This window comes from Physeter macrocephalus, chromosome 6, assembly GCF_002837175.3.
Source record: "Physeter macrocephalus isolate SW-GA chromosome 6, ASM283717v5, whole genome shotgun sequence".
NCBI lineage: Eukaryota > Metazoa > Chordata > Mammalia > Artiodactyla > Physeteridae > Physeter > Physeter macrocephalus.
In genome coordinates, this window is record NC_041219.1 from 95,880,364 (window position 1) to 95,904,988 (window position 24,625).

General features: G+C 38.2%; 1 protein-coding gene across 16 annotated transcripts in view; it reads right to left on the bottom strand.

Moving 5' to 3' along the window:
* Positions 1-24,625, bottom strand: part of PPHLN1 (periphilin 1) — a 168,884-nt gene that overhangs the window by 108,634 nt on the left and 35,625 nt on the right. For all 16 annotated transcript variants that reach the window (XM_028491446.2, XM_055085684.1, XM_055085680.1 and 13 more), the window contains one exon: positions 8,930-9,141. In XM_028491446.2, the coding sequence (XP_028347247.1) occupies positions 8,930-9,141 (212 nt within the window). The remainder of the gene's footprint in view (positions 1-8,929; positions 9,142-24,625) is intronic.

Below are 24,625 nucleotides of genomic sequence, written 5' to 3' on the forward strand. Positions count from 1 at the left end.
CAAAGGATTAAAGAATGACACCAAAAAAATCAAGAGTGAAAGATGAATCACCACTAGAAATCAAAAAGGACACCTGGGAAAGTTTTCATGGTATATCATATCAGTTCCCTGAGCATAGGATGGCTACCTGCAAGTAGGCATTTTGACTTGTTCTCAACAGGTAGCCTGTTACTAAATCTTGCTAATTCTTTTTATGTGAACTCTCTCATATATGGATTTTCCTTATAAACAAATCCACAACTACTTGATCTCCTAATTATCCCATACTTAGAATCTTGTAAATATTTTGTTAGTTTCCTTACCTGCAAACTCTTAATGATGCAGATGGAATTGGCTTTCTAAACAGCCTAAATAAACTAGAAGGGGCTCTCAGCTATATTTCCAATAAGTTTTCTTATCATTTATTTCAAATTATTCTACTATAGATCCCAAATTGCCAATTTTATCTTTTTTTCTGAGAAAATAATACATTTTCTGAATCACTTTGGCACTGTCAGCACCTTGCATTAAAAAAAAAAATTCAAGAAATATCACACAAATATTGCCATCCTACTTTTGCAAGAATGCTGAAGACGCAGTATCCTTATCTAATTGTTCACTGATGTCATCAGAAAATGTTTTGTTCCTCCTGAGCTGCTGATGTGTTTTAATCTAAGTTTCACTATGAACACTATTTATTGCTCATTTCCTCTTTGTTTTAGGCAAATCCTTAGCTCACTTATAGTAATTGGTGAAATCCTTATCATAGGCATCTATTTCATAAACTACTAACTTTATTCTTTTATTTTCACACCCTTATTTCCCTTTTATATAAAATTCTTCACCCGTTTACTTAATCCTGTTTTAATAAGTGTTTATTTTTGTTAACCTGCCTCAAATTCTTTGTAGATCAAGAGATCAGGACAATGACATTTTTTTATAGGAGTGTCTGGGGCTTGGGCCTGGCTCACGCTAGCTGTTGAGAATGAACTGTCTGTATCTCTTCCAAACTCTTAAGTTCAGTGACTCCACACTGGTAGCCTGAAATCAGCCATGGTAAAAGTATTCACTCCACAAATATTGGCAAATGTCACAATCAGGTGTTTTTCCCCTGAAGAGTCAGTTGACTAACACACCACTGGTGCTGTGTTGATTGATTCTGATTCCAAATTTCAGAAACACTGTAGGAATTACTGCATTTAACTACAGATTCCCATCCATGTTACCTTCAACAGACCTAGGCTATTTAATAATATCCTAACAGACAGTAAAACCACCCAGCTGAATCCAGCTCAGATTGCAAAATCATAAAAAAGTGGTTGTTTTAGTCCACTAAACTGTATTTTTTTTAACACAAGAGATAATAGAAACAACCCATTGTGCTTAAACTCTTCATCCCAGAGTTTCCAATGATCTGCTTATATTAAAACTGAAGGTCTTTCTTCTTGTCCTCTACTACTGCAGCTTAATGATTCATACACAAGTTCTTCTTAATATTTTACCATTTGCTTTTCATGCCTTTGTACGTTTGTCATCCTACATCTTCCTACCTTTCTCTTTCTTCTTTGTTGGTTATTGTTCCTTAAATATGGATGTTCCTCCTATCCTCAATCCTTTTTGTTTTGTTATTCTTCCATGGCTCCAACCAATACTATGAAGACAAATGTCTCTCAAATCCACTTCTTTCACTCACACTTCTATATTTCTAATTGACAGAATGCTACTCCTTGGCTACTTAGCCATTACCTCAAATTCATCTCACATGTCATCTTAGTAAGCAGAAACTAACTCCTACTTGAGAGCAGGGCAAGAGGGCTCAACACATTCCTGCCCTTGCTGTGACTTGCTAAAGAAAATGAGTTCTAAAGTAGGATGAAGGAAAGAAACCAGGAAAGAAAAATTCTAAAGTTAGCAATATGGAAATCAAAATCCAAGTCAATGTATTGGTGAGTGAAAGAATAAATGGTGAGGAAGACAATAAACAAGAATTTCAAATACTGGTTCCATAGACTAGGTATAAAGTTCTTCCCACGCAGGTGAAATGAAAGCCAGAGAAGCAGCTTAATGTTACAATAAACATTTAAAAGTTCTGTAAGAATTTAACAATATTTGCTGTCCCTTTGAATATAATAGCTATAAATCTGATACGATCTTCCAGAAATATACTTTCTTGCTGATGTGTTCTCCTGATGAAAGCAGCAATGAACTTAACCAGACTCACCCAATCCTATCAAGTATTATTGATAACCCATATTGGAGCAAAATACACTGCTAGGAAAAAAAATTAAAACCATCCATAGAGGGACTTCCCTGGAGGTACAGTGGTTAAGATTTTGCCTTCCAATGCAGGGGGTGCAGGTTTGATCCTTGGCTGGGGAGCTAAGTTCCCACATGCCTCATGGCCAAAAAACCAAAAAACATAAAACAGAGGCAATATTGTAACAAATTCAGTAAAGACTTTAAAAAAATGGTCCACATCAAAAAAAACAAAAATCTTAAAAAAAAACCATCACTGGAGATAATAAAATTAGGGGCTACATCTTGCAAACTATTAAATTCTTGGTACAGTGCCTGATGTATAAGAGAAAACCAGATAATTCTGAACGTCTTATCAATAAAAAAATAAACTTAACAGCGCAGGTAGTAGATTCATCTCTCCTTTGATAGTTGAAGCATTAAAGGGGAAATTAAGATAAGAACAAATGAAGATGTGGTGGCTATAAAGATGCTGAGGAAATGATTCATTTTTCTGGATCATGGATGAAGACATGCAAACTTGGGGCTCTTGGTTAGGAAGAACATGATTTCTCAGAGATCTACTGGTTTATTCAAGAAGGTATGAAACAGGGAATTCTCTGGAGGTCTAGTGGTTAGGACTCCGCACTTCTGTTGCAGGGGGCACAGGTTCATCCCTGGTCAGGGCACTAAGACCCCGCATGCTATGCAGTGCAGCCAAAAAAAAAAAAAAAAAAAAAAAGAAGGTATGAAACAGAAAAAATGGAGGGGACACAAAGAAAAATGATCCTTGTGGTAAAGACACCAAAAAAACAACCAGACACAGGGGTAGAAAAAGCTCTCTCTGTACCACCTCTGCTTCCCACAAATAACAAACTTTTGGAGGTAAGAGATCCAACAAGTTGAAATAAAGGCATATTAACTATGAATACATGGAAGTGCATTTCTGAAGAGAACTTTCCTTTAATACATCAGTTACAACCACATGGGCTCACTTTTTAAAATATAAGTAAAATATTACATCATCTGTACATATTATGAACATGTGCAACAGGGATGCTATAAATGCCTGCACATATGAAAATGCCATTAATTGATTACTGTTTCAGAACCTCCATCACTCAGATGCCAGAAAAGCTATAGCTGTACTCCTGGGATTCACCCAGAAAACTCACAGCCAAAGCTCTTTGTGATATAATAAATAGATTCTCACACAAAAGAATACATTGTAGAATCTAATTCAATAGCACATTTACAGCCTGGATCAGTTAACAGTCCAAGATTAAATTCCTCATGAAACAGCTCATCCCAATAATCCTTCTCCACTTTCATCCTTCCACCAACTTCTGCCCACTCTTCAGATATCACCTAAAATGCCTATTCCCATGTAATGATTTGTCTCCTTCTCTAAATCATAAACTCAGAGGGCAAAGACTAGATCTGTCTTGCTTGGCAAATCATTCATATGAAATATATTTTCGTTGAATGATTTTATGAGTACTGAACATAAATACAATGACTTTCAAACCAAGAAACACTATAATATTTAGCTGCTAAGAAAAAAGGTTCTTACTGCATAATAAACATGATCTGATGGTAAAGCCTTATTTCCATATTCCCATTATCACTTACACCTGCACAGAAAAGCCTTCTTTCTAAAGGCAGGATTAAACCTCTAAATTTTATTGGAATTTCAGCTATGATCCAAAAATTCATGTGGACTTCCAAATTCATTCACAGCCAACAGGTATTAAGACATATGTCTTTTCCCATTATACTTAAGTTCAACAATAGAGTCTATCTTCCAAATACACTCTTCTCAAAATAGTATTTTTAATTCTTGTACATTTTCAGTTATTGTAGAAGACATGCTTTCGAAAAGGATTAAACACTGATGAATAAGTCTTCCTTAAAAATATCTTTCATTCTTGGGCTTCTCTGGTGGTGCAGTGGTTGAGAGTCCGCCTGCCGATGCAGGGGACACGGGTTCGTGCCCTGGTCCAGGTAGATCCCACATGCCGCGGAGCGGCTGGGCCCGTGAGCCATGGCCGCTGAGCCTGCGCGTCCGGAGCCTGTGCTCCGCAATGGGAGAGACCACAACAGTGAGAGGCCCGCGTACCGCAAAAAAAAAAAAAAAAAAAAAAAAAAAAAAAAAAAAATCTTTCATTCTTAATAATGGCTGCTGATATTGAGAAAATAAGGGGAGGCTGGGCCCAAAGTCAGAGCTATAGAAAATCAGATACAGACCAACAAAAACAATAAACTTACAAATCTTCCATAGTAATGACATTAAAAAAATTCAACCAAAATGTCACACAACCTAATTTATATATGAGCATCACTGGTAAATTTGACATTAATCTGTAGCAAATGTTTAGAATGAATTAACAAAGAGTTTGTAAATACTTAACATAATCATCCCTAGGAGCCACAACACATTTACAAAACAAAGCAAAGGCAATCTTTATGTCATTGTTTCCATAGTGGAAATGCTTTGTAATCCTCAAGTGGAAAAGAAAACAAGATGGGGAATCACAACTGGCTGAATAACAGCAAACAATGCAGATAAATGGCTGTGGTCCACAGAGGGTGGTGCCTAGAGGTTTCTATATTGGGCCTTATGCTACTCAACATAATTTTTTTTAACATCTTTATTGGAGTATAATTGCTTTACAATGGTGTGTTAGTTTCTACTTTATAACACAACATAATTATTAATGATTAATACAAAAACACGTAAAGCATACTTCATTTGTAGATAAAACAAAGCTGTTTTTATCTCCTGCTAAATACATAGGATCACTAAAGAGATTTTAAGACCTTTATGGAAGAGAATTATAAGCCAAAGTTAACTACATGAAATATATCATTCCCAGATTTTTTTTTAATGCATTAACTACAAACAAATAATTGCAGCTGAAAAAGTACAGGCTGCAGGGCTTTTTGTTTCATAGTAATATATGTGAAAATGGCCTAGGTTTCAGTTGCCTGCAATTTCAGTAAGAACCAGTAATACAATATGGTTGACAAAATAAAAGTTCACTTCTGGCATCATGACTTAAAAGAAATAGAAAGAGGGCTTCCCTGGTGGCGCGGTGGTTGCGCGTCCGCCTGCCGATGCAGGGGAACCGGGTTCGCGCCCCGGTCTGGGAGGATCCCACGTGCCGCGGAGCGGCTGGGCGCCTACCACCAAAAAAAAAAAAAAAAAAAAAAAAAAAAAGGAATAGAAAGAAAATTAGGAAAGCAAAAGGTCTGAAAACCATGTCAAATGAAAGGAACAACTGAAGGAACTAAATATATTTAAACCTGGAAAAAAAAATCGAAAAGATTATGATGGTACTTTTCAAATACACAAATGGTTCCAACAAAAAAAGAAATATCTTTATGGCTCTAAGATAAATAACTAGTATTAAGTAGACATTACAGGAAAAGATTTTAACTGTTTTTAAAAATGAGCTATACAAAAAAGGAAAGACTGTAGTGTGATACAGTAAACATCACAGGAAGTACTTTAACAAAAAGTCTCCCATACCCATATGGGAGACTAAATATAGTGATCATTATTAATGCTATTATCCTAAACAGAAGGTAAATAGCAAAAGTATAAGATAGGAAAACAATGAGATTCATTTGAGAGAAGGTAGGGAAAAAGGAAATAAATATCTAAGAGATAGTTGACAAATGGGGAGATGTTTCGTTAGATTAATTAGAATAAAATAAACTTCAAGTAAAAATACACAAGGTATACATAACAAAACAATTTTAACTATAACAGTATCATAATAATCTGTTAATAAACAGATTAAGAAGGACAACCTACACTGTTAGCATGTAAATATGAACAACAATAAGGAATGAAAAATAGTATGGTAGTCACCGTTATGACCAGGTTAATCCACTTAAGTTATAGGCAGAAAATTCTTAAACGTGAAACACAAGGTGTAAACAGTTTGATTTAGGAAGATAATTAGTCTATGTCAGTAAAAAGTTCCATAGGATTTAACCCAAAGGCAAAGTAGAAAAAATTTAATTAAATAACATGTGTGGACATGTGTACACACGTGTGCATGTGTGTAAGCACAAAATGGGAACTAGGCAGCTGAGATGAAAAAGTAATAATCATTCTGTGGTTTATAATTAAGCACAGATATATTAAATGCACAGAACAATTGTGAAGAATTAGTCCTAAAATAATTACCATGGACAAACTACTAGTGATTATTAAAATAAATAAAATTACTCTGAAAAGTATGAACAAGAAGCAAAAAATTAAAAGTTAAAGAATTAACAAAATGAGGGCATAAGGAATAAGAAAATTATTTTTTACCTGTTACAGAAACATTTAAAATCTTTGTCAAAATTTCAATTTACATTGGAAAACTAACCCATCATTGCTAATTAGCCCAGTTTAAGTGACTGATAATTGAAGGATGATATTTCTCAGTCCTTTTTTGAAGAAAAGCAAGGTGCCATCAACATTTGTAAGATTTAGATTTAAAGCAAAAACCATTATCACAAATATGTAAAATAACAATTACTTTTTCCTTTTATTGTTTAAAGCAAGACTTTTACTGTTAACTTTTTGGAAGATGATCTCATGTAACTATTCTAAAAACTAATGAAAGGAGTACAGAAAAACATTTCAACAGTTCAGCCCAAACAGCTAAGGAATCAACCAAAGTAACCCATAAAGAGAGTTTTCCCAGAACAAACTTTTTTTTCTTGATTAAAGAACTTTACTTTCAAAGCTAAATGACTTAAGAAAATAAACATGAAGGCATTAACAAAGTCATACACTCTATTTCATTCAATTCACACCAGATTTAGTCTCCCAACTTTCTCTGTTATCTTTCCATCACTGTAAGATATTAAAGGTATTCGACCTCAGAGGATGGGGAAAGCATATTGCAGACACTAAGACAGGAGCATCACCGTGTGACTCTACATTTCATCTTGAGATTTTAGAGTTTTGGCCACTGACTACCAGGCCAAAGGCAGATAGAAGATGCCTCCCTAGCAATCTGTTTCAGAGGAGAAATGTAAAAAATAAGGCTAATTCAACAGTAACTTAAATAACTTAATAGCTTCACTATAAGCTGTAAAGAAGGATCTCAAGCTTCCATTTTACTCATGTTTTGTTAAAAAGGCTTCAAAATCAGTTTCCAAAGACACTTTCTTCCTCTTAACCAAATTATTAATAGATTTGGATTTAAGTCACACACATCTAAAAAAATATGGTCTTAGAAGGTATATCTGGCTAATTTGGGATATTTAGGTCTGTGCATGTGAGCATAAATTAGACTTAGAGGCTATTTATCCACTTGAAGGGTGAGGGGAGAAAAAGGAAGTAAAGCATAGGAGAAAATACCAAACTTTTAACACTGAACTCCACAGTAAAACTTTCAGTTACCTGGAACTATTCCAAGAATATTTTAAGCAGTCAGGCATGTGTAAGTGACTATGTTTGTTTTAAATCCTTCAAATGGCATTCTTACACATATATCCAAAAATATGTTTTTTGGAAACCCCACTCTACGTAGCTCTGGAAACAGTCGACAAGTGATAAATGTTTGCTAAATACAGGAATCCAGCAACAGCTACAATAGAGACAATCTAATGATCTGAAGTGATCTTCCATCACTCTGAACATGCAGGAGGCAAAGACTGTTGAACTAAAAACCTTATTATTTGAAAAACAGTTAAAAGGAAGGAAGTTAAAGAGGAAAGAAAAATTATTGGCTTATAATTCCTTCTACCTAGAAGATACTTCTCCACCTGTAGAAGTCTGAAATAAAAGATAAGCTCAAATGTCATTTCCTCCATGGCATGTTCTTCCATCCCCAGAGTGACAGTCTCTTACCTTGACCGGCTAATGTCATGTTAACTCATTTACAACATAACGATCCTTACATCAAAGTTATACTTTACATGTTATATTTACATAATGATAAAATTGTTATTAGTTGGGGAAAAACACACATATATATTTTAGTTCCTTGGTGACAGGGACATCGTTCTAACACAATGCCCTGGATACAGAAGGCATGAGGAAGTGTTTTGTGAATGAGCTCAACTGCAGGTAGTAGAGTCTAGAATGACAACAAAGTGTTACCTAGAAAAGTTGCTTCATTTATTTATTCCAACATATACTGAGCAACTGGGCCAGGATGACATGTACCGAATGCCATGCATGTCCAGGCACTCCAAACTTAAAAAAAAAAAAAAAAAAAATTGGAGGTTGGGAAAGAATGAACCTAAGGTAGGTTTCAGCTCTAAATTCTATAAGGCTATACCTTATATTTAGGGGGATCCACTAATATTTTTCATGAAAAATATAAATAGATATCCCCTAGTGACAGAAGATTAAAGAGGCTGGATCAGCTCAGGAATTAGCAGAAAATACAGGAGGTGTGTGACTTTCCAACATGATTACAACCTCCTCCATGCTGAAGAACTAGAAGTGAAATGTCATATAGACTGCAACTTGAAATGGTTTCAAAATGTGTGCATGTGTGTGTGTGTGTGTGTGTGTGTGTGTGTGTGTGTGTATGACATTCATTATACTATTCTTTCAACTTTTCTGCAAGTTTGAAATTTTTCAAATAAAGAGTTAAAAATAATATCTCATAACACATATAAGGCAATCTGACTCAATACATTCTTATCAGTGGAGGTTGCAAAAAAAAAAAAAAGGAGAACTCTTAAAAATACATACTTCTATGTTGAGACTGATGGAAAGAGTAAGTTTTGCTTCTTTCTGGGGAGTAACTTCTACTGCTGACACTGGAGCCAGATCTGCTGTGTGGAGAATCCTTTCGGCCTACAGGTGATTCTCTGAAAAAAGGAGTGTCTCTTTTATGAGGAGACCGGTCTCTCACATAATGGGAAGAGTAGAAACTTTTTCTTCTAAAGCCATCTCTCATGTCCCTTTGAAGAAAAAATAAAATAAGTTAATTATATCCTATACTCTACATATACAAGCACAAATGGCAAAAGCTCTGGTTACAAACCACTGTTTGTGTTGTAATTTATGTCCCCTTTTTCTACCACCACCTAACTTCTGAAATCAGTCAACAAAATGAAACTTTATCAGTGAATTATGTCATTTTTTCAGTTTGGGGTAGAACTAGGTGGTTAAGTGCAAAAGTTACTTTATTTTAAGCAAGCACAAAAATTTTTTAATGTGAAAAAGTCATATAGTCTCTACTTCTGCTTGCTCCTAACAACATACCACACAGCTACCATACTCTCAAAGACACCTAGAGAATGCCAAAGATTTCCCCAATGAGACAGTTCATGGTCTACTATCCTCTTCTAAGTACAGTATATACCACTGGTTTTCAACTAGTGTGATTCCCCGCTGCCCCCCATGATAATTTGGCAACATCTACAGACACTTTTGTTGTTACAACTGGAGAGGAGGGAATGCCCCCAGTGGTTAGGGGCAGGATGCTCCTAAAATGCTACAATGCCCAGGACGACACCCACACATATACACAGTAAAAAACTATGCAACCCAAAGTGTGAACAATGCCAAGGCTGAGAAACCCTGGTATATACCTATTAAATCCTTGCTCTCTGAATTTATAACAGATTGTTGCCAATCTCTAAATACCAACTTTTTATATCATCTTTACTTTTATAAATTAAACTTCCTTATTAAGCAATACCATCAACTCAAAGCAGAAAGTAAGCCCAAATAATAAAGATTTATAAAGCAAAACTATCTTTATAACAGTAAAGCAAATTAAAATTATTAAATACAACTATGAATACACAAGCCTCGGACTTCTCTGGTGGCAGAGTGGTTAAGAATCCACCTACCAATGCAGGGGACACAGGTTCAAGCCCTGGTCCGGGAAGATCCCACATGCCGTGGAGCAACTAAGCCCGTGCGCCACAACTACTGAGCTTGCGCTCTAGGGCCCGCGAGCTGCAACTACTGAGCCCACGTGCCACAACTACTGAAGCCCGCGCACCTAGAGCCCATGCTCCACAACGAGAGAAGCCACCGCAATGAGAAGCCCGCTCACCGCAACAAAGAGCAGCCCCCGCTCGCCACAACTAGAGAAAGCCCACGCAGCAATGAAGACTCAACACAGCCAAAAATAAACAAATAAATTAATTTTTTTTAAAAAAGACACAAGCCTCTATCTAAAAGAACACTTGGAGTCAAACAGGTTTTAATTGAAGATTTAGCAAATATACCTCCATATTAAAATTAGAAACCATTATCTTCAGACAGAAGAATGCTAAAAAGACGAGCCAATTGTATGAAATTTCAACTGCTCAGAAAATAATTTCAGCATATTGACTGGTAGTCCACAATATATAAGTAGGCTGTTGTCATTAACTGATTAATACCCAAACTATATCCTCTTTCCAGATATAATTTTCTCTGTGCAAAAGTAGAAAACAGTTAAAACTCATTTATGATAAATAAACTCAGACAAAATACTAATACTGAAATAAAGCATTAAAGAAATTCCAATATATTCAAGTTCAATCACTAAAGCTATAGGAATCATATCAATATCACTGGGAGCTGAAGTAAATAGCTATATATGTATTACACAGATTTTAGGAACTGTACCAGGCGCTGGGGACCCAATGGTGAACCACATGCATGCAGTCCCTGCTATTACGGAACTCTCAGGCTAGTGGGAGAGGCTGATATTAAACATACAGACAAAACATGTAGCCAGTGGTGTGTGCAGGGAGACTAGGAGTCTACTTAGTCCAAGCAAGAGACAGTGGTGACTTAGATAAGGTGGGAGCAGGGGAAGGGTCACAAATTCAACATGCACAAGAGTGCAGTTTTGTAGACTCAACGAGACAAGGTAAATGTTTGACTAATGAGTGTGAGGGATGGTGGATGACAAGATGATACCCAGAATTCTGGCACAATGGATTACTGAAATAAGAAAAATAGATCTGAGAAATAGGGACAGGGTGGGAGATCCACATTTAGACTTGATAGTGCTATATTTGAGTTGCTCATGTACTATCTTGGTAGGCAACTACAGATACTGGTGATAACATCAGAAGAGATTTTTGGCTATAACTATAAATTTGCCTGTAAACAGGCAGTACTTAAAAGCCGTGGGTATAGATGAAAACAAAGGATAAAAAGTGCAGAAGGCCCAGAATCTAGGGCTAGAAAACTGCCAGACTGAGAAGGAAATGGGCTGTCTGAGAAGAATGAAATAGAGCGGCCACAGAAACATGAGGCACAGGTGAGTAAGTTATCAGGGAAGGCAATGAAAGAGTACTCCAAGAAGGAGAATAAAGGTTTCATACAGCGAAAGTAAATGAGCTCTTCCTGATAACTTACTTAGGAAATGGAGAAGAACAGGCCCATATTCAGAGGAAAGACTGCCTATTTTCTCTGGAGGGAATGGAAAGATGAAACGCTGAACTACAGTTTCCTAATCCTGACACCAGATGGCAGTAAAATCGCAACAGCACAGTTCAGAGCTATCAGAGTGGCTTGGGGTGGCTAGATAACACATGGGGGAAGTGCAAGTCAGATTTTAACATCTCAGAGCAGAGTAACGTCTCTCCTCTCCTTCACATCAACATCTCCTACTGACCATCAGATTAAGCAAAAACATCACCATAGGCATCATCTACCATAGTACATGGTACTACTTTGATAAAGTGGTAATATTAGCCAAGTCATTTATTCATGTGTGTATGTATACATATTTTTTCATATCTATATATCTATGTCCCAATATATGAAAGGCACTATGAGGAATTACTCTGGCTCTGAAGAAGCTTAATATCTAATTGGGGGGATGGGGAGTAAATGTTCCAGAAGGCTGGTACTGTAATTTAGAAGAGACATATATACATATTAATAGATGAAAAACTGACCAAGGGGGCTTCCCTGGTGGCGCAGTGGTTGAGAGGCTGCCTGCTGATGCAGGGGACACGGGTTTGTGCCCCGGTCCGGGAGGATCCCACATGCCGCGGAGCGGCTGGGCCCGTGAGCCATGGCCGCTGAGCCTGCGCGTCCGGAGCCTGTGCTCCGCAACGGGAGAGGCCACAACAGTGAGAGGCCCACGTACGTACCGCAAAAAAAAAAAACAGTTGACCAAGGAGTCTATAAGCAAAGATGAAATATTGATCAATATTGTCTAAGAGAAATATAATCAAGGCACAGATGATGCAGTCATATTTCAAAAGTAAAGAGAACAGGTGAAATTAATTTTAGCAATATTTTACTTAACCCAATATATCTAAAATATTAGCAACATGTAATCATTATTAAAAAATTTAGTGAGATAGTTTATATTCTCCCTTTCATCATACAGCTTGAAAATCCAGTGTGTATTTTACACTTACACAATATCTCAGTCTGAACTGGACACATTTTAAGTGCTCAGCAGGCACATGCAGCTAGTGGCTCCCATATGAACAGCACAGATTTAGATGGTGGGAAAAGCATTCCAAGCTTCAAGAAAAAGCAGAGAAGGATTAAAGGATGGATATTATGCAAACAAGAAGAGAAGTAGTCAGGACAGTGAAAACTTAAAAAAGCAGTAACTAAAAAACAAAGGAAGAAATTTTTGAAAAGGGAAAAGGCAGTTAATATCAAATACTGCAGAGGTTGGAAGAGATCTTCATATTTAAAACCTAATAGTCACATGACCAGTGAGTGGGCTGTCCAGTAAAACTTTGGAAACCAAATCAGACTATAAGAAATTATGACCTATCTACTAACGGAGTTAAACTATTACTTTTCTTCTACAAAAAAAAAGTTTGGCAGAGGGAAGAAGGAAGAGAATTGGGACAATACTCTGAGGAAAGGGGCTTACTTGGTCATATTTGGAAGTTGCGGGGAAAAGACTAATTTCCTATAGAAGGAGAAACTGATAATCCAAGACAAAAATGGTCACTGAAAAAGGAGCCAAAAATCACCAGGAAAAAATGGGACAAAGGAACTAAGTAGAAGAGAATAGCACTGAAGGCAAGAAGAGAAGAACACAGAAAGGATAAAGAGGAAAATTTTCATTTCAAGAAGAAAAAATATGCGAAATGTCTCTTCAGAAGTCCTTTACCTCAGTAACATAATTCTAGAAGTCATTAATAGAAAGTAAAGAAAGTAAGGACATGAACACACGCTTAAGGCAGAGTGGAAAGTATTTGTCTTTTGGGGGAAAGTATTCATTTGAGCAGTGTTCCTCAAAGTGCAGGTCCCCAGACCTTCATCAGCATTACCTTGGGAAGGTGATAGAAATTCAAATTCAGGGCATCAAACCACACCTACTGAATCAGAATCTCTGGGAGTGAGACCAAGGATTCTGGGCTTTAACAAGGCTCTCCAGGTGATTCTGATGCACAGGAAACTTTGAGAAGGACTGAACTAGACAAACTCACTTACGTCTAAGAGCTGTGTACATATAAATATGGTATCTTTAAGTCAAAAACAGAAACTCAGGGCTAATGATAGAGGCAGAACATTTTCCAGTGATGATGACTGTAGGGTTTGACCGTGCCAGTGGAGAGCTAAAGAATTGAAAACACAAGAAAGAACTGGTGTTAATTAAAAGCATCATCAAATCAGGATAGGGAGAGATGGAGGAGAAGACTATATGCCAGAAACTATAATAATCCAGGAACAAGAAATGGGGTCCTGGAAATTCATCAAAGAGTACAAAGATGAGGACAGGTGGTACAAATGGAGAAGTTCAGAGATGACACTGGAACTGTGGCTTGGAGGAGGTAATAAGGAGCAAGAAGTATGCCCAGAACTCATCTCAAGAATCAAGGAGAGGGGCTTCCCTGGTGGCGCAGTGGTTGAGAATCCGCCTGCCGATGCAGGGAACACGGGTTCGTGCCCCGGTCCGGGAAGATCCCATATGCCGCGGAGCGGCTGGACCCGTGAGCCATGGCCGCTGAGCCTGCGCGTCCGGAGCCTGTGCTCCACAACGGGAGAGGCCACAACAGTGAGAGGCCCGCGTACCGCAAAAAAAAAAAAATGTATATAACTTGAGAGCTGCCCCACCACGGGAGAGGCCACAACAGTGAGAGGCCCGCGTACCGCAAAAAAAAAAAAAAATGTATATAACTTGAGAGCTAGGACAGCATCTTTGGCTGTGTCACAAACATTTCAGCCATAATGCTGGACATATATATAGGGGGCAAAGTGACCTAGAGAATGGAAGATGGGAAGAACTAACATGCTATAAGGCACTGTTTCTCAAAATGTGAACCTGGGACAATCTACACTATAATTACCTTGAATGCTGGTTTCAAAAGCAGACTTATAAAGTTCAGGATTCTCACCTGTTAATATACACCCCCAAAGTAATTCCACCCCTCACACCAAACCAGACAAATTGTGATCAACCTCTCAGTTTCAGCAGATGTATGTTTACTGGTTAAGAGTAAAAATCAGGCAAAGATATAATGGGAGGGAACAAGGGGGAGAAAAGAAAGCATTTTACTTCTTATTCAGGACCTCATCTTTCTTTCCTTCCCACATTCAACACTCAGAAATACTTCACACAAAATACTGGCTACTTCACTTCTTGTCAACAAGAACTTCAAAAACGAATTAAAATTTCAGGAATCATTTAGAGAAAGCAGCTTGGTAACTAGTAGAGCAGGGTTAAGAATAAGTTAAGTGCAGACCTCAAATATCTGTTTTTAAATGTGGAACAAGAGAACGAGGGGTACTGTTACTTAAGCTAAGGGATTTCCCACATTATTTTTTATTCTATACTACCCCAAAAGCAAGTAACTGTCTTATACCAGAGTTGAGATGAGAAGTTTGGGGACCCAGAGCAGAGTTCTTTCCACAGAACCACATCTTTACAGTTAAAAGTAATCTGGGAATGAGATATGGGCTGAGATCTCCCAGCTAGAATATAGATCTTTTCTGTGTTATTCACAATTTGATCACTGACACCTAAAACAGTGCCTAACGTTATTAAGGAAAAACGTTCCTAACTTGCTATAACAAAAATACCAAAAAATGTAATGTTGAGTCATTACACAAAAGAAGTCTATCTAACCACCATGAAACAGTCTAAGGCAGGCCTTCCAAGGTGAGAGACTCTGCTCCATGCATCATCCAAGAACCCTGGCTGACCACTCTGCTATTTCAACATGTGGCTTCCAAGGTCACATGCCTGCTGCCATTGCATTCCAGGGTCCACCCTGCAACATGGGAAAAGGTAAATGCGTGTGTTAGAATATGTGTAGAAACAGAACTCCTACTCACATTATTCTGGAGATAAATAGTTACATGGCCACACCTAGCTGGAAGGAAGGCTGGGAAAAGTAGTCTACCTATATGCCTAAGATGTGTGAAGAAGAGGTTGAAGCCTTTTCAAGAATGATGAAATAAAAAGTTTTCAATGAAAAGTCTGGGATTCCCAAGTGAAAATGTGTCTAATAGGCAATTGGATGTGGAAATGTAAAGCTCAGAAAAGAAGCCAAGGCCAGAGATACAGATTTGTCTGCCATCAGCAACAGACAGTACAGGTCAGAGATTCTCAAACTTCAGTCCTCAGACCCTCTGCATCACAATCATCCAGGGGGCTTGTGAAAAATACAGATGATTCAGATTCTAAGACTCCACTTACTGAATGAGAATCTCTTGAGATGAAGACTGGCAATCTTCATTTTTAACGAGCTCCTAAGCAATTCTTATGAACATAAGTTTTAGAACATAAGCAAAGGGAATAACAGCTGTCAAAAATAAAGATTCAAGGGGCTTCCCTGGTGGCGCAGTGGTTGAGAGTCCGCCTGCAGATGCAGAGGACGCGGGTTCGTGCCCCGGTCCGGGAAGATCCCACATGCCGCAGAGCGGCTAGGCCCGTGAGCCATGGGCGCTGAGCCTGCGCGTCCGGAGCCTGTGCTCCGCAACGGGAGAGGCCACAACAGTGAGAGGCCCGTGTACCAATAAATAAATAAAGATTCAAGATGAAGTTAGCACAAATGACAGAAGGTGCCAAGAAGTCACTGTTAAGATGATCCTGCAGTTTCTGGACTGTTGTCAAGCCATACTACGTATTAGATCAACGGTTCTCAAGTCTAGCTTCACATTAGAACATCTGATGAGCTTTTAAAAAATACTGATGCACAGGTTCCACCCAAGACCAATTATATCAGATCACCAAGTGTGAGGATCAGGAATTATGGAGTTTTTTTTTTTTTTTTAAAAAAGCTTTACACCTAATTCAGAGTACAGCCAGGATTGAGAAACACCATTATGAGACAGCTGCTGTTACATGCTCTTCATTTCAGAGTCCCAGATTATTGCCCTACTCCAGAGATCACAAACCCTTGTTTTAATTAGTTGTGAACACTGAAAAATCAAGAGATCTAACATTTTTTTAAAATCTGGATTTCTGACTTCTTTTGAAGCAGGCCACAGTGGCCTTATATTATTAAGCAGCAAAGATCAGCTGGTACCAGGTAGCAGCTGCTCCAATCTGACCCTTGGCATTCGTTTACATTCCCTAACTGGCCACTGTAGGCACATGAGTTACTGCCATTGATAGACAGGGGCATTATTACCACAGATAAACAAATATGTTACCTACTCACCTGTAAGTATTACAAGTACTTTATGCTTAAAACTGTATTTGTTTCACTCACGTAACAAAAATATAGTAATCTGAGTCAATCTTGTAATGTTTTCATATCAGCTTTTTCATAAACCAATCCCTCCAACTTCCTTTAACTGAAACCTGGCAATGGAACACAAATAATATCTCCCCTCAAACTCCAGAGTAATAAGTGCACATTGATGACTTTACCTCAAGCTCCTGAGGTATATGGGGCACAGGATTATGTTCTAAATCCTCCATCCTCTAAGAAAAGGGAGAAAGAGCCCGACAACTCCTTATTTAAATTCATGCCATCCCACTGTAACCCCACATTGCCTATATTACCAACCTTCTGGGAATTTTCCCACATTTCCTAAAGCCTTTAACTCAATGACACAGTCTGCACTGTAACATATCCTACCCACATCATGAGTGACTTTCAGAATTCATGTGGCTCATCTGTGCAGCACGGTAGCAATTCCTTGACCACCGCCTACCTCTTCACAATACTTAGGCACTCCCTGAAATCCAAAACCTTACCACTTATTACCCAGAGGTGCTCTTCATCAGAATCCAATATTGCATTCTTATCACAATGTCTTATCCTTCAGTTTTCTCACTCCTACAATAACTCCACCTACACCTCACGGATACCTGTAAGTCTCCTATATTTCCTAGCAATCCATGAACCCCATTCTTATTGTGCTTCCAGCCTAAATTACAGTATTTGAAATACTTTATGAAAACCACTAACTTGCCCTCCCGGCGATTCTGATACATCGTCTAAGGCAACCTAAAGCCTGAGTTAATTCCAAAATCTGTGATTTTTTTCACTGATATAGTTGGGTTGCCATATCCTACAGAGAAATTACACAAGCCTACAGATTGGTCCCCCTTTGGATACATGGTCTCTGTGCCTTCAACTCCACTACTAATATTTTTATTTATCATTAGTGAGCTCAATCTCCCATTCATGCCAGCAAGTATTTTCTATATGCTGATAATTCTCCCCAAGTCCTTTAACCTAGCACCAAACTTTTCACTCTCAATGTTACCTCACATACTGAAAAATACAGCAATCTTTAGGCATGAATTACCTCAACTGCCAGCCCACACCCCTCTCCCCCAATTTGCCTTCATCTGCCCACCCCTAATTTTGTCCTTCCTTTCTTGGTATATGACTCTCTCCTCCCCACCATTAAAAGTTAGACCTTCTTAAATTGGAAGGTTGGGATTAACATATACACACTACTATATATAAAACAGATAACTAGTAAGAACCTACCATATAGCACAGGGACCTATACTCAAACTCTGTAATGACCTATAACGGAAAAGAATCTAAAAGAGTGGATATATGTATATGTAAAACTGATTCACTTTGCTGTACAGCAGAAGCTAACACAACATTGTGAGTCAACTATACTCCAATAAAAGTTAATTAAAAAAACAAAACTGTCAGGATGCCATACCACAGCTACCTAAAAAAAAAAAAAAAAGTTAGCCCTTCTATCAATGGTGCTCATGCTTGTCCTCATTCACCTGCTTCATCAGTTATCCTTTTTCTGTCTTGTATCTTCAACCTCTCTTTCCCTTCAACCTATAAATATGCTCAAATTACTGATCAGCTAAAAAAAGGTTTTGGGTGATCTCCCTTTAGCCAGTGTCCTTCTCCAGCTAACAACACTGCCTACTTTCCATCCCAGTTAAGTATTTTTTAAAAAGTTATCCACGCAGGCTGAATCTACCCTCTTCACATGTCATTTATCCTGACACTGCCAAACCCAAGAGACATTTTAATCTTTATTATCACTGAAATACTCAGTTGCATTAGACATCGGTGACCCATAATATCGTTTAAAAAGCTTTATTTTACACCACTTCCGTAAAAGTGTTCCCTAGGATTCTGACCTTAGCCCACTGCTCTTGTCTAACTATACCTTCTCCTTGGACCACCTCAATTTTGAATGCAGCTCCAACCTTGAAACCATTCCTCCTATACTGCCAATCTCAGATAATGGTATTATTCCACACACAGTAAAAAAAACAAAAAATCCAGATATTCCCCTTTTTTAAAAAATAAATTTATTTATTTTATTTATTGATTTTTGGCTGCGTTGGGTCTTCATTGCTGTGCACAGGCTTTCTCTAGTTGCAGCGAGCGGCGACTACTCTTCGTTGCGGTGCGCAGGCTTCTCGTTGCAGTGGCTTCTCTTGTTGCAGAGCACGAGCTCTAGGCGCACGGGCTTCAGTAGTTGTGGCACGCGGGCTTCAGTAATTGTGGCACACGGGCTTCAGTACTTGTGGCTTGCAGGCTCTAGAGCGTAGGCTCAGTAGTTGTGGCACACAGGCTTAGTTGCTCTGCGGCATGTGGGATCTTCCCAGACCAGGGATCGAACCTGTGTCCCCTGATCCAGGTTCTCATCACTGCCGCTGTCTTCCGTGTCTGAGTCGATCACAACGCGGCCTTTCCGCTTCTTTACCATTGTGGTCCCCGGGCTCCCATGCCGGACGCTGCCCGGACTCCAGATATCCCCTCTTCTTTATTCCCAGATCCAACAACCACATCTTGCTGATTTTTCACTTCCTAAGCATTTATCAAATTTAACCGTTTTCCTCCACCCCCAACTCCCTTTCTCCAATTAAAATATTCATGGTTTCTTATTCTATCTCTAGTGCCATCTTTATTTTTTTTTAAATTTATTTATTTTTGGCTGTGTTGGGTCTTTGTTGCTGTGTGCGGGCTTTCTCTAGTTGCGGTGAGCGGGGGCTACTCTTCGCTGCGGTGTGCGGGCTTCTCATTGCGTGGCTTCTCTTGTTGCAGAGCACGGGCTCTAGGCGCCCGGGCTTCAGGAGTTGTGGCTCGCGGGCTCTGGAGCACAGGCTCAGTAGTTCTGGCACACGAGCTTAGTTGCTCCACGGCATGTGGGATCTTCCTGGACCAGGGCTCAAACCCGTGTCCCCTGCATTGGCAGGAGGATTCTTAACCACTGCGCCACCAGGGAAGCCCTAGTGCCATCTTCAAAAGTCATCCCCTACACTGAAGACAAGCTACAACCTGACTGCGTTACTGTAGGCCCCCTCTTTCTACCAAGCTAAAATTTTTCAGTAGTTCCCCACAGTTAATAGAATAAAACCCAGACTTCTTATAGTTTAATCCACAGTTCCCCAGCTCTTACATAATCACCTATAGCTCTACACATCACGCTTTACACAGCTTTGCTCATGCTCTTCCCTTTGTAGGAATATGGTCCCTGTTACTCTTTTTCTGATTAACTCTTACTTTTCCTTCAAGTTCTGTTCAAATTATCCACCCCTACCAGAAACTTTTAATAAAACCTCAGTACAGGATAAGTGCTTATTTGTCTTCAGCACTTGATGAAACTTCGGCACATATTACATTATGCTATGTACTTGTGCATCTATTTCACTACCTAGACTGTAAGTCAGTGATACAAACACAGTGGCCTACACATAGTAAACACTCAATAAACATTTGCACCCCTGAACTAAATAGAAAAAGATGTTATACAGTATTTTTCTCCATCAAACAGATTATCACCTAAGATAAAATAGGTATAATAAAATTAAAAATTAAATCTACTCTTTTAAAAAAATCAATAAGTATGAAATACTTAACAACTAAATCAAAATTTTCCATATGTGAATGCAGGAAAAAAAAACAGTATTTAAAAATAAAGTATACTGACCACTTGGTGACACTCTTGTTCCATATTTTTAGATATTATTTAGTACTTTAAATAAATTCCATCCTAAGGTTTATTCTAAGACCTCATAAGTACAGGGGGGAAAGTGACTGTTAAAAATAACCTCATTCTATCTAAATCAATAAAGTATGACATGTTCCTTGAATACAAAATGAAAAAAATCCTAACATATTCTGAATTTCATCTACAAGTGTGTTTTGAACAAATAGATAATATAATCACTGAGTAAATACAGAACCAAGATTAGTAGGTGATGATATACTTGAAATGTAGACAAATTACCAGGTATGTGGCTCTATTAAATAAGAAAGTGAGGGAGGGGATATGGGGACATATGTATACATATAGCTGATTCACTTTGTTGTATAGAAGAAACTAACACAACATTGTAAAGCAATTATACTCCAATAAAGATATTAAAAAATAATAAAGTGACAGGCAGGGGGCGGGGGTTGTTGCATGAGGATGATAGAAAACTTGATACATTCTCTTTCCTCTGTTAGCTGTTATTTCATCCAGTTCTTCCAGTGATTCCACAGTCCCATTAATAAAACATATTTGAATATAAACCACTAATACATACACATACACACACACACGCTAGATTTATAAAGTACGTAATGGGCTACAATATGAAACACATAAAACAGAACGTTCCACTGCCAGTAACAGACCTGTGGAAGATGGTGTGAAAGCAAGTCACCCCAGTAGCAGCCAGTGATGGCAATCTGCAAAAGGAAGGTGCTGGGGAGTATGAGAAGAAAGACCAACAGGGTCAGAGGATTAACTATGTACAGGAATGTAAGCAAATATATTGAGGGTGCTGGTTTCAGGTCTGAGATCAGATTTTACTCTATTTACAAGCTAATGAGTTAGACTGTTACTGTTTCATGGATGCCTGCAGAAGACACAAGACTCTTGAGTCAGAGACAAAGTACTTAATACATCAGCATAGCAAACAACATAAACGCTGGCACATTTGTGTCAGTTTCCCCAGGTCCCAAGTCCCACAGGGATGATGTGATATGAGCCCAGATGGATGCACATGTCGTGGGTTTGGTTCATAACTGAGAAACACTGAACTTGGGGAACCCAAGTAAAAAACCACTATTTTTACCCCAAGCAATAAGCAAGCCTGCTCTTTAACACAGAGGGCGATATTACCGTATCCTTCAAGAGTGCTCACTACAAACTCAGCTCTGAGAAATAATATGGATAAAAAGTGATCAGGGCCTTGCATTCCTGGTGTAACTTGGCCAGATGTGTAGGAGTGCAAGAGACCCATGGAGGACCGTCTCTACCAACAAATGGAAGCCAGGTTTCTCACTGATGAAGAAGCAGGGTAAAATATGGAAAAGATGAAAGGATACTGCCATGAACTCGTATATGTAAATACTGTATAAAAATAAATACAGATGTAAAGTTGTGTGTGTGTTTGTGTGTGCGTGCATGCATACATGCACGCAACTAGTGTCCAGATATTGGTTATAAAAAACCACTCTCCACTAAAGAGAACCTGTGTTCCTTAGAGAAATTGCTGATTTTAGGGTCAGGGCAGGGAAAGTATAAAAAGGACCATGAACATCTTTCAGCAGAAAGTAAGTCAGAAAGAGAAAAACAAATACTGTATGCTAACACATAGATATGGAACGTAAGAAGAAAAAGAAAAAAAAAAAAGGTCATGAAGAACCTAGGGGTAAGACGGGAATGGAGACGCAGACCTACTAGAGAATGGACTTGAGGCTGTGGGGAGGGGGAAGGGTAGGCTGTGACAAAGTGAGAGAGTGGTATGGACATATATACACTACCAAACGTAGAATAGATAGATAGCTAGTGGGAAGCAGCCACGTAGCACAGGGAGATCAGCTCGGTGCTTTGTGACCACCTAGAGGGGTGGGATAGGGAGGGTGGGAGGGAGGGAGATGCAAGAGGGAAGAGATATGGGAACATGTGTATATGTATAACTGATTCACTTTTGTTATAAAGCAGAAACTAACACACCACTGTAAAGCAATTATATCCAATAAAGATGTTAAAAAAAAAGTAAGGAAATAATCAAAAAATGAGGTAGATCAGTCAAAACAACACAGATGATCTTAATTTGGCAATAAATTCTTATATGACAAAAACATTAGCAACAAAAGAAAAAATAATTAGATTTATCAAATTTAAAAATTTTGTACATCAAAAATGGACATTATCCACAAAGTGAAAAGACAACCTAGAGAATGGGAGAAAATATTTAGAAATCACATATGATAAGGATTTAATAACCAGAATATATAAAGGACTCCTAAAACAACAACAAAAAGACAAACAACTCAATTTTCAAATGGGCAAAAAAAGAAAAAAAATGAATAGACATTTCTCCAAAGAAGATATACAAATGGCTGATAAGCACATGAAATGAGTTGTTCATCATTACTAGTCATTAGGGAAATGCAAATCAAAACCACGAGATACCACTTCACATTTACCAGGATGGCAGTAATAACAGTAATAATGATGGTGATGATAATGATAGGAATGTAACAAATGTTGGTGAGGATGTAGAAAAACTGGGACTCCTGCACATTGCTGGTAGGAATGTAAAACAGTACAGCTACTATGGAACAGTTTGGTGGTTCCTCAAAAAGCTAAACAGAGAATTACTGTATGACCCAGCAATTCCACTCCTGTGTATGCATCAAAAAAAACTGAAAACAAGGACTCAAAACAGATACTTATATGTCAATGTTCACTGTAGCATTATTCACAATAGCCAAAAGGTGGAAATAACCCAAATGTCCATTAGAGGTTGAACGGATAAACAAAATGTGGTATATACACACAATGGAATATTATTCACCCATAAAGAGGAATGAGGTTCTGATATATGCTACAATATGGATGGACCTTGAAAACACTATGCCAAGTGAAAGAAGCCAGACACAAAAAACAAATATCGTATGAATGCACTTATATGAAATATCTAGAATAGGCAAATTCCTAAAAATAGAATGTTGGTTGCCAGGTGCTGGGGGTAAGTGGGGGATAAGGAGTTAACTGCTTAACAGGTATGGAGTTTCTGTTTGGGGTGATAAAAAGTTTTGGAAATAGTGGAGATGGTTGTACAACACTGTAAATGTAATTAATGCCAGTGAATTGTATAACTTAAAGTGGTTACAGTGGCATATTTTATGTCATATATATTCTACCACAACAAAATATTTTTTTAAAAAAACACAGAAGTTACTTTGAAGGGATTCACAGTGGCCAAATTTGGGCATCAAAATAATAATGGCAACAGATTATACCACACAGAACAAAGTTTTGTTTGCTTTTTAAAGGGGCTGGTGGAGAGAAGAGAAAGCTCTTCTCACAACAGAATGCCTGCATAATAAATATAGAAAGAAGCACCTAATTACAAAATCACCCATTTAAAAGCATCTCATTAATAATTAATTCAGGCAAGAAACATCAATGGATGCTAAAACTAGGGGGTGAAAGCGGGATGAAGAATGGCATAATCACAGAGTTTCAAAGTATCTCCCCACAAACACTAACTTTAAGGGAGGAGGCTAACTTCACAGTGAAGAAATTTCACAGGCCCCATCTTAATCGAGTGAAAAAAGACAACAACACTAATAAGGGGACAAATCAACAGCATGTGCAACCTAACAGGATGCCATACAAAGAACACAGCATCACTTCAGAAACTGCATCAGAGAAAAATGAATAACCTGGATCTAATCACGAAGAAACATTAGACAAACCCAAATTGAGAAACATTCTATAAAATGTCTGTCCTGTATTCATTTTGCCAAAAACAGCCATAAAAATCAAGGAAAGACTGAGAAACTGTTCCAGATTAAGAAAGTCTACAAAAACATGACCTATGAGATCAGATAGATCTTTTAGGGGCAGTGCTGGAGACATTAATGGGGTCTCTGGTGAAGGATTACAGGAATTCTTGGAATTATTCTTGCAACTCTTTTAAATTTTAAAAACTGTTTCAGGGCTTCCCTGGTGGCGCAGTGGTTGCGCGTCCGCCTGCCGATGCAGGGGAACCGGGTTCGCGCCCCGGTCTGGGAGGATCCCACATGCCGCGGAGCGGCTGGGCCCGTGAGCCATGGC